Source organism: Sander vitreus, chromosome 5, assembly GCF_031162955.1.
Source record: "Sander vitreus isolate 19-12246 chromosome 5, sanVit1, whole genome shotgun sequence".
NCBI lineage: Eukaryota > Metazoa > Chordata > Actinopteri > Perciformes > Percidae > Sander > Sander vitreus.
This window is the reverse complement of record NC_135859.1, coordinates 22,468,682-22,479,941: the sequence shown is the minus strand read 5'-3', so window position 1 is coordinate 22,479,941 and position 11,260 is coordinate 22,468,682. Positions and strand designations below refer to the sequence as shown.

Here is an 11,260-nt window from a genome sequence, read left to right as displayed (position 1 = left end):
AATTCCAGTCAAATGTAATCCAGCCAGTTCTTTTCAATTTCTGCATTCAAGAGAGAGGGATGGTCTTGTTTTCTTGGGCACAGGAATGATGGTGGACTTCTTGAAGCATGTGGGTATGACAGACTCTTATCTGCTTTGGGCAATATTCAGGTGTGATTTGCTTTACTTTTCAAATTGAACAAGAGAGGTGGCAAATGGCTTTCTCTGACGTTAGAAGAGGGACAACCTAAACAGTTGGCACAAATTTAAAAAAGAACATTGGTGTTTCCTTTAGAGGTTGACACTAAGGTACATATTTTTCTGTTAATTTCCATCTTTTTCCTCTACCATGCAGACAACTATGCTAACTAAGTCTCTAAAGGAATGTTCCCCCACTTTTAGTTTCATGCGTCCTCCTCCTAATATTTGGGGTAGAGCACACGCTGAATCTGCCCGTCGGCCTTACCAGTGTCCAGCCACTTGCCACACTGGAAGATGGTTGTCACTGAGTTGGCTGTGTTGGTCACCTCCACACACTCTAGATACCACCCACACCCATAGCCGGTGCTGTCATGCTCCACTTTGACCCTCAGCAGCTCCCCGAGGTCCAGCATTTCCAGAACAAAGCGGTTTGTTCGCCCTCGCTCAAAAAGGTTGCGGAACGTCTGCCGCAAATGACGCTTGCCGGAGTCACCGTTTACACCATAGATGCTGATAAAAACGTTGGCGTCAGTGCCAGCTCCTTTCAGATCCCCAGTTATGACAATTATTTCATACCTGACAGGGACCAGGTTGCGGACTTTGCTTGCAAAGCTCTCGATGGACTTAGAGCACTCAAATGTCAGGAATTGGTCCTTTTTGGCTGCCAGGGGGATTTGTGCATCACAGTGGAAGAAATACCTAAACAGGAGAGAAGGTTTAAAATCACATCAACATGACATTTTATATAACATTATGCAGGATATATGAGATTCAACTCACTTGTTTCCCAGCTCCTGCTCTGTCACCACCACCTCCAAAACATGCCAGAAGGCTTCTTTCTTCACCTTCTTTCCGTCTTTTGTTATGTGGCCGATGCAGATGCCGGCAATCTCCCCAACGTGCTTGGACGAGAACTCAAACTTGTCAGTGGCACCGCTGTGAAAGGGCAAACAAAAGTTACAACAACTTGCATAGTTTGTGCAGTGTTTAATTCTGAACAGTGAACGGTTAAATTCAGTGGTCTGCCAAAGAGTTTTTCTTTTGTGCATCTCTTGGGATTAGCTCTCCTGAGAACAGAGACTTGGAGAACAGAAAGGGAAGCTACAAGATAAAAGAGGGTAGAAAAACAAAACGTGTGAAAGAGAGGGGATTATGTAAGGCCACATAGTAAGGTTTTACCGTTAGCTGTGGCACCTAGACTCCCTTTGAAGACCTACCATAAGAACTTCTTTTTCTTATTCTCCAGAACAAACTCCTTGGAACGAGCTTTCCTTCCTTCCAACACAATCCAGGCGTTTTCCGTGGTGGAGGCATCGTCCGTGTTAGCAGTTGTTGTGGCAATTTCATATTCTGTGGCAATGCAGACAGACAGAGATTGTCGCACTAAGATCATTTCACATCTGGCAAATGGTTGTAATTAGCTGCAAGTCGTTCATCTTCGACAATTAGAGAGGTTGTAATTATGCCCACAGACTTCCATTTGTACTAACTGGTTTTGTCACTGAGGTCTATGGAGTCGTTGTTGGCACAGGCCAGCTCCCTCATTATCTGCCTGTCATCTTCCTTTCTAGAAAACCAGCGGTCGCAGGGGAACCTGAAGGTCTTGTCCATGGCCTCATCCGTTACATCAATGTACTCCAGGTGCCAACCAGGAGCAGGACCTGTTTGCAGCATGAGCAACAAAGTCCATTATGGTTTTATCCTTTCAGTGAGTACATGTTTTTTTAAAGCAATGATGTGTATTTACCTGTTTCACCTTTTTGCAATCTAATGATATTCACCCCTGTGCATTACAGCTATCAGTTGTGATGGTACATACAATATAAAAATTGGCTGAGGAACTCCTGAAGGAATTGTTCATTATCTATATTATTCCTCTCTTCCTTAGGTGAGACTCCTTCTATAAGCCCCTAGGGGTTTTCTTAATCTTACCTGCACAATCTTTATTTTTTATTATTTAACTTTTTGTGTTATTGTTGTCTTGATTTTATTGTGCAAAATAAACAAATTCAATAGTTTTAACATTTTTGTGAAATATGATTTTCTCTTTCTTGCTGAGAGTTAGATGAGAAGATCGATACAACTCTCCTCTCATGTCTGAAGGTGGTATTGATCTTCTAATCTAAGTCTCGGCAAGAAAGTGAACAAGCGTATTTTACAAAAAAAAAAAAGTTTAAATATTATTTTCATGTTAGATAAGTAAGATAACAGTACGCTAAAAGGGTAGATTCTGGCATTTCATCCACATTTCTGGTCATATGAGTTCCAATACTTTACTTTTTTTTTAAAGAAAAGTTAATCCACTATATACAAAAAGTTGTAAATACAGTAAAATATATTAAATTATTTTAAAATGATTTACTGCAATGATTTCCCCTCATGTAACTTCTTGTTTGACTAGATGGTCTCAGGCATGTAAGAGCACACATAAACGTACTGAGATTGTAATCAAACAAGCCTTGAAAGTCTAAAACAAAAATCCAAATCACTTCAAGGAGGTCATGATGTGTCTTTAAATTGAAAAACTGAGATTCACTCTAAATGGTACACTTAAGATATATAATGGAATCTGGTCCACCTTCATCCCTATGTGGAGAATTTATCCTTCCCGACTTCTTGATTGTTAATGTAACTGGTAAGTAGACCACCTCTGTCATTGTTTTATTTGGGTTTTATTTATTGTTGTTTGTAGATATGGTTTTAGTTATTATTTATTCCTGCCATGATCCCTGTATCTTTGCTATACACTTCCATACCTGCATATTTATTTTTATTAAATCTTTATTGGATCAGGTGGCATAATAAGGATATAAAGGGTCCACTACAATATGACTGATTCTGATTCTGTCATTAAAATATAGGATTGAACTTTTTGAATTTTCTTTTAGGGGGCATATTATTTTAGGACTCTTGTCAGGACAGCTATAGATAGGAAATGGTGAGAAAGGGGGGAAATGACACACAGCAAAGGGCCGCAAGTTGGAATCAAACCCGCAGCCGCACATGGGGCACACGCTCAACCAGGTGAGCCACCCAAGCGCCCCAGGATTGAACTTTATATGACTCTCAACATCATGTAGAGTTGGCAACTGTCTAATAGTTTTTGGATGTTTGTTTTCTGTCATTGGTGGCGTATGTACTGTTAACAATGTACTGTTAATATGGAAAAATGAATTAAGTGTTTAAAAAAAAAAAGAAAGATGAATCACTGTGACAAATCATCAAAATCATGTCTGAAAAGAGAACAAAGATCCCCCCTGTTGTTGTCTGTTGTGCTTTCCTGCTTTTCCTCCTCACCTTTGTTATCGTGCCACACTCGGACCTTTGACAGTTCGCCCAGACTGAGCATGTCAGGGAATCTGAACACATCTTTCATTTTACGCTCAAACTTGTTTCTGTTGGTGCTCTCCTTTAGAGGCAGTGTCCCGGTGTCCCCATACTCCCCAAACACCATCAGGAACACATTGGCGTCAGTGCCGGCACCTAAAATATCACAGGCATTTGCTGATGAAAACAGATCTTTATATTTGCCTAACATAGATATATTATGGTAAGCAATCAGTAGTAAAAAAAAGATGTCCAACGTTAACACCCTGTGGCCTTACATGTTGTAACACTAAATACAAATACTGTGCCTGATTTAGGAGTATTTTTTGTATACTGTATGTAAAATGCTCAAAAAGTCCAAAACCAATTTTTCCATCCTCTGTTTTAGAAATTAAACAAGCGACTCGTGTTACCCACCTCCAACATCACTGGTCTGGACTTGGATGATGTAGGTTGTTTTCTCCACCATCTCCTCCTCATCCACCACAGCTGCCAGCTCACACACCTTTGTCCTCTTTGGCCCTTTTGTCTTTGACAGCCAGTTCTCATAGGTAAACAGATACATCTCCTCTGTGCTCAGTTTCTGCATCAGGATCTAAAAGCATTTTTATTTAGACATTCATTGACCACTGAAGTTAAATGTTTTCTTGGTCAATATCATTGTTTAGTTGCAGCAGAAGATATGACAGAAACAGACCGACATTAGTAGTCTGAAAGATTTCAGGAAAATATCTAATTGCAATTTTTCGGACCAATATTTCTAAAATTGAACTACAAGCCTGTATTTGTGGTCTACATAGTACTAAACAAGATATGATATTACCAAACATAATCACTAATGTATCTTGTATCTACAGGAATAAAACCAGATCAAATACGGAGGCTTTTTGCATTTTTATTTTTATTGTGCTATATGGTGCTCCTACAGGTAGTAGCCCTAGTAGTCACCTTACCCTGTCAAGAAACCAGTCAGGGCGACTTCCAGAACCATCAATCCAAACTCGGATCTTCTTTAGAGGAGCGATATCATCTATCTCCAAACTAAATGTGTCTTTTTGGCCCCTTTCAAACCTAAAAAGAAACAATATATACATTCACATATATTTGGACTTCAGGTGGTTATCTTTAATTAATTGTTTTGGAAATATGCTTATATGCTTTTTTGCCCAAAGTTAGATGAGAAGATCGATACCACTCTCATGTCAGTATGGTAATTATCTAGCTACAGACAGCAGCCAGTTCACAGATTAACATGTTATATCTTGTTTGTTTAATGTGTACAAAAGTCTCGCTTAAACCTGCGATTGTCATGATTGTTTTTGTTTTTTTTTGGAGTTGTGTTTCTGTCCACCAGGCGAACAGAACTTTTAGCTCTGTTTTTGATCTCTACCAACTCTTGAGGGAAATATTTAGCCGATACAAATAAGAGAAGGCGAGAAAGCAAATAAGTGTAATTCCCAAAACATAAAACCATTCCTTTGATGAAAAGTGATCAATACAATCAGGCGCTAATTGCATGACTGACCTGTCCTCATTTTTGGGCAGCAGCATTTCCTCTGTGCTCCCATTGGCTCCGTACACCATCAGGAAAATGTTGGTATCAGTCCCTGCAGACTGAGTGTCACCGGTGACAACTGTTGCCGAATAAATAACCTACAATATACAGCAATAGATAATACATATACGGAAGAGACTCATTCTGTTTTTATACTACACATTAAATTAATATTTTCCAAGGTTTTAGGTGCTGTGACTCACTTTGCGGTTTATGTTGATCGTGCTGGCGTCCAGCACATTGAACAGTCTGGCAGTCAGACCATCTCCCCTGTCTTTAGCCAGCCAGCACTTACATGGAAAGATGTACTTGATACCTTTGGTTGGCACGGCAACCGACAGCTCATCCACCAACCAGCAGCTCTCTGGTGTGACACCGTTGTGGCCAAGCTGAGGAAGAGACGGAGGGAGGAAAGAGGAGGGAGAGGAGAGAGAAAAAGAGGGGGAAGGTAGAACTGGGAATTTATATATCATTTGATTTTGTTTGATCTAGGTACCAGAAGGCGCAGCTAGAATTAATTAATTGCTGAGCTGGAATGGCTTTATTTAAATTTTTAACATCAGTGCATCGAAGGAGGCAGCAGAGAGTAGACAGTTTCAGATACAGAGACAGCCCTAGATTCTCACTTCCACCCTCTTGATCTCTCCAACGTCAGTTCCATAACACACAAAGTGGTCCATGGTTCCGGCTGTGAAGGATTTCTTTCCCTCTTGCAGGTCCAGCCACAACCTGTCTGTCTCGACGTCATTGGGGCCGATGATGATGACATAGACCCTGGCTGTGGTGCTGGCATCACGCTCCATCCCAGTGGACAAGGTGAAGTGATAGGGGATGACTGGGTGGAGGAGAAGAATAGGAATAGTTGAATTCAAACAAATAGTTTGACATCTTGAGGAATGCGCTTATTTGGTTTCTTTCCAAGAGTTAGATGAGGGAATTGATACCACTTATATACCTGACAGTTAATACAACTCTATAGCTAGCAGCTCTTAGCTGAGCTTAGCTTAGCATAAAGACTAGAAAAAAAGAGGAAACAGCTAGCCTGGCTCTATCTGAGTTAACTAAAGAGTTGTTAACTAGTGAGCTTTTAAGGTGTTTGTAGGGGTTTTTGTTAGACAGGTTATCCGTTTCCCCTTGTTTCCCGTCTTTATGCTAAGCTAAGCTAACATGCTACTAATCGATCTTCTTATATAACTCTCGGCAAGAACACAGATGAGCACAGATTTCCCACAATGCTGAACTATTGCTTTTTAATTCTGCTAATTTGTTCAAATTTTAGAGTTATAAATACACAAAGCTGTAAACTGAAAAATCTGAAACATTTCTTTGTCAAGTTTGTATTTTTTAAGATTTGCATGCAGGGCTTTTTTTTCTTTTCGGTTTTATGGAGTATTCTTCCCTGCTGGTATTGCTATTAATTTGAGTAATTTTTCAAAAGGTTCCTTTATGTTGTCTTTGCTGCAGGAAAGCACATGTTTTCATCATACGTCAAACCCATCTTGGGAAACATGAAGAATAGTTTTGTGACCTTACTTGGACCCTCTTCCACCACTGCCACCTTTTTTTTCTTTTTCTTCTTGTTGGCGTTTCTGTCCAGCCCCAGTTTGGCCTGAAGCAACTTCTTGGAGTTTGGATCAGTGCTTCTTTCACCTTCATACTCCTGAACCCGACACATATCAGACAGATAATCAACGCATTTCATTCTCATAACTGATCTGCAGCAGCAGCTAATTTGAAATAAGATACGAAGAACAAAGTAATAACCATAACCAGAGTTTAACAAACCTTGACGAAAAATGTCCTCTCTATGCGTTTGTCCTCTTTCTTGGTCGACAGCCAGCGCTCACACAGGAACATGTACACCTCTTCTGTTTCCATATCCAGCACCTCCACCTGGTCCAGGTACCAATCGGCCCCTAGCATGGAGTTGTCGTGACGAAGACGTATCTTAAACACTTGGCCCAAGTCCACAGCCTCAATACTGAACTTGTCCACCTAAGAGGCAAAGAGAATATGACACATTGTGATACCTTTAGACACCAGCAGTACTGTGTCATAACGTATCACACCTTTCCTCACATACCTCTCCTCTTTCGAATTTGTTCTTATTGGTCTCAGATTTGGCAAGTTTACGCTCTCCTGTGTCTCCCAGGTCTCCGTAGATGGTGAGAAAAACATTGGCATCCGTTCCTGCTCCGTACATATCACCTGTCCGCACAGAAACTTTGTACATGTGAGCTGTGATGGAAGAAAAAACAGAAATTTGTTTGTTTGCTCACAGATTTGTAATTATGGAAAACTAAGATGATTTAGAAATTTCTGGTGTGCACTGACGTTTCAATGCTTATATGAATTAAGTAGATTCCAATCCAACAGTATGAGTGTGTGAGCAGTATATTAATTAAGCTAAACAATGAGCTGAAACTCGCTATAAAGCTCCATAAAACCGAGGGGATCTGCAGATTCAGGTGATAATTCTTTGTAGGTTCATCACTACAAGCGACCCCTTTCACATTGTTTTCACATTGTCATTTGATGCATTGTTATTATAAAAACATTGACTATAGCCACATTAAAGCTATAGTGCGTAGTTTCTGTCGCTCCCATGAGGAATTCTAAGTAATGACAACAAAACTGTCCACATGATCGAGCCTTCCGTGATCACGCACCCCACCACTCCTCCACGCAGTTGCTTGTAACCGAGGAGCACACGGAGGATTAAAAAAACATGACAGACTCTTCAGAAGAGGTATTTATCTTCACTCGAGTTTCTGTGCGTTAAAGTCGTTGGACGACACAATCTTCTGAACATAGCCATACTGAGAAATACAGAGAAAGTTGTGTGGAGCTGATAGTCTTACTGTAATTAGCTTTGTAGCAACTCATTTGGCAATGGCTTGAATGTAACGGACGTTCATTAATATAGAAAAAGTTATGCACTAAATCTTTAAAAGTATGTAACAATTATTAGCATTCTTTTACTTCAAAGCACAAGTATGCAGAAAAATGGCCCTATGAGTGTTGTCATATCATGTGTAGTGGTAGTTTACAGATGTAGTTGCTCTAGATGGAGCTTATTTTAACTATTTTAATTACTGTAATTTAATAGTAATAAAATGATAACTTAATTAATCTAAAACAGTGCATCATATTTTATAAGTTTATTGTATCTTTTATATGTATTATCTTAATCTGTAAAGTAGTGACTAAAGCTGTTATTTTCCTCTGAATTGAAGTAGAGTAAATGTATAAAGGGGCATGAAATGGAAACTTAAGTAAAGTCTCTCAAATGTATACTTAAGAAAAGTACTTCAGGGTTAACCTACTTTCCAAAGCGTCCTCCACCTCAACTTCAGTCCTTTTCAGCTTCCCATCCCTGAGGAGTTTCTCTGTGATGATGTCTGAAGGGACCAGCTCCCTAACCGTCTCCCCATCATCTTCAGACTTGGCCAGCCAGCACTCACATGGGAAAATGGTCGTCTCCGAACCCTGCCATTAAAAAATAAAATAAATAAAAAATACCCAAACTGGGCTCGGCTTTGTCTGACTGACACCAAAGGAAAGTATATCTGACTCTGAGAGGTGTGTGAGCCAAAAGGTGTGACGTTATTAATCTGTCATTAATTTAATTTGGGCACAGACAAGGAAATTCTTAAAGATGCACTTATCTACGCAAGTGAATTTTTACTACCTTTCCTTTCCTGAGCTGTCGTCTGATCTCCACTCTGTCCAGGTGCCATCCTGGGTTCATGCCCTTGTTATCATGTCCTATTCTGATTTTCTCTATAACGTCACCAACATCCTCCAGCTGGGAAAAAGACAACGCAGTGTTAACAGAGCTGAAGCCACTGTCTTAAAAGAATGTAAAGTCCAGATCAACACACTCACCTCCACAATAAACATGTCTTCCGCTCCCCTCTCAAAGTACAGACGTCTCTCTCTCTTATTGACACACAGGTGTTTCTGCTGTGTGCACACTCCCTTGCCTCCGTACAAGACTATAAACACATCGGCATCTGTTCCCGCACCAAACACATCGCTGGTGTATATCTTTATCTCATAAGGCACAACTGAGAAATCAGAGGAGAAGGTGACAGCTTTGTTTTGTTTACACAAGTAAGATGGAAGATATACAGTAAATGTGCAGTTACTCAAGCACTCATGCACAGTTTTATGTGCACAAGACAATACTTTGTAGGCCCAAGATAATGTGTGTGCACAAGTTAATATCTAATGTGAACAAAATAAAAAATATATATCATATTTTGGAAACTTCAGGAGCTGTTTTCTTAATCCTGCTCCTGCAGTGTCTGCTCCCACCTGCATGGCAACAACTAGATTGATTGTCAATAGATTGACCATTGAGTTTGTGTCCTTACCTGTCCCGCGGGGAAAACACTTTAGTTTACTGTGTAGTATTAATAAAGATATGCATACCTGTCGGTAATAAGTAGCAAATTACGTTGTATTGCATAATTACATTCATACTATTGCAATAATTAGTTATTCTAGTGCAATAAGGGAAAAGTCACATTGTATTAATTATTTTTGTCCCTTATTATTTTAGAACATGTGTTGTTGGCTGTGGTTTGTTTTGCTCAGGTTGTTTTATTTGGTTTTGTTTTCCTGTGTCGTTTTAGGCACTGTAACAGACTTTGGGCCCTATCTTGCACCCAGCGCAATTGACTTTGTACACCGACGCATGTATCATTCGTTCCTATTTTGCACCCGACGCACAGCGGACTTTTCCCTCCACAGACTCACGTCGGTAAATTAGGAAATGAACTTGCGCTCCCGGGGGAGGTTCAGCAAAAAGAGTTCCCATTTTTGCAAACCATACATAAATACAAGGAAAAATATGACCTTGTTTTACACAACATTTCCATGAATCATGGATGTGTTGATGACAATGAGGAAATATTAGAGGACTTAAGGAGATGTGATGTTGAACTGCATGTGCCGATGCCACTTAACCCAAATGCCCCAGCAGCAGCACGGGAGAGGAGAGTCTAATGTTAGACTACATTGCAAAAATATCACCATGCATTGATATTACCTCGTGATTCAGTGAGAGTGAGCCCAAAACATCGGAAAGTATTTTTTTTGTGACATTTCTTTATTTACATTTTGTCATAAAGAAAAATCAATAGCAAACGTATGTCGGTCTCCTCGGCTGTGAACCGCTCCTGGCGTGCGCCCATGGATGTATCAAGAGCGTGCGCCTAGCAAATCCGCCATTATAATAGCAATCCTTTTTTTACGGCTTTTTTACTTTTCTTATAAAACCTAGTTAGGCGAACCTATGAACAGCCAGTTACAGCACTGATCAGGAGCAGCGCTCCTAAATCCAGGGACCCGCTGTCTATTTTTGGAAAAGGGATCCAACAGGATTTTATTTGATGGCTATAGTTATTAATAGTTGCATTAATAAGGTTTTATATGCAAAATACATCATGATCATGTGATGTCTGGATTTGTTACGGTTAATTAGATGATGAGGATCACCTGCTGTAGAAGGAAGTGGAAAGGCAATGTTCACTTGAGCAGGATGAAGATTGTAGTGAGTGTGTAGAGCGTAACACTGGTACAGTTTTTCACTCACATTACATAATGCATAATGTTGTGGAAGTGAACAGTATCTACGGCTGCAGCAATGTGATTTGGACTGTTTCATGTGTAAATTAAGATGCTGAGGTTTAAAAGTCAGGCTACATCAGAAACATTATAACACTTATTACAGGCTGCATCAAAAAGTCAATGCTCTGAAAAGCAACCTTCTCAGATAGAGTGCTTTAAATACATTTCACTGCTAATACTTCCACACTTTTATCCGAGTAAGATTTTGCATAAAGCACTTTTACAAGAAGATTTTTCAATCTGCGCATTGCTACCTTCACTAATGGATTTGAGTACTTCTTCCACAGCTGTTCACTTACATGGTATGTAGAGTTCAGTCTGTAACTCGGCAGGATAGAGATCCCTCACAATCGCCCCATCATCTTCTCCTTTATCCAACCAGCGGCCACATGGGAAGCGTAGTCTCTGACCCTGCGAGGGGGCGTCAATCTCGACCCAGTCCAAGAACCAACCAGATGAACCCCCTGACAATGAGAAAGCAGTCATATGTTATTCAGTTTTATATAGTTTACTGCTTATGACAGTGACTATTTTTATTCTATAGAGCCTTTTCTTTCCCCA

The 11,260-nt window shown here is 40.0% G+C and overlaps 1 protein-coding gene across 2 annotated transcripts in view; it reads right to left on the bottom strand.

The window, feature by feature from the left end:
• Positions 1-307: 307 nt before the first annotated feature.
• The window catches only part of loxhd1b (lipoxygenase homology PLAT domains 1b), a 29,487-nt gene continuing 18,534 nt past the window's right edge, over positions 308-11,260 (bottom strand). For both annotated transcript variants that reach the window (XM_078249753.1, XM_078249754.1), the window contains 17 exons: positions 10,999-11,163; positions 8,951-9,132; positions 8,754-8,870; positions 8,389-8,551; positions 7,146-7,300; positions 6,848-7,057; positions 6,596-6,722; positions 5,689-5,897; positions 5,266-5,451; positions 5,033-5,160; positions 4,461-4,578; positions 3,925-4,102; positions 3,478-3,663; positions 1,671-1,841; positions 1,398-1,530; positions 961-1,116; positions 308-879 (listed from right to left, as the gene is read on the bottom strand). In XM_078249753.1, coding sequence (XP_078105879.1) covers positions 399-879; positions 961-1,116; positions 1,398-1,530; positions 1,671-1,841; positions 3,478-3,663; positions 3,925-4,102; positions 4,461-4,578; positions 5,033-5,160; positions 5,266-5,451; positions 5,689-5,897; positions 6,596-6,722; positions 6,848-7,057; positions 7,146-7,300; positions 8,389-8,551; positions 8,754-8,870; positions 8,951-9,132; positions 10,999-11,163 — 3,065 coding nt within the window. In that variant the 3' untranslated portion in view covers positions 308-398. The remainder of the gene's footprint in view (positions 880-960; positions 1,117-1,397; positions 1,531-1,670; positions 1,842-3,477; positions 3,664-3,924; positions 4,103-4,460; positions 4,579-5,032; positions 5,161-5,265; positions 5,452-5,688; positions 5,898-6,595; positions 6,723-6,847; positions 7,058-7,145; positions 7,301-8,388; positions 8,552-8,753; positions 8,871-8,950; positions 9,133-10,998; positions 11,164-11,260) is intronic.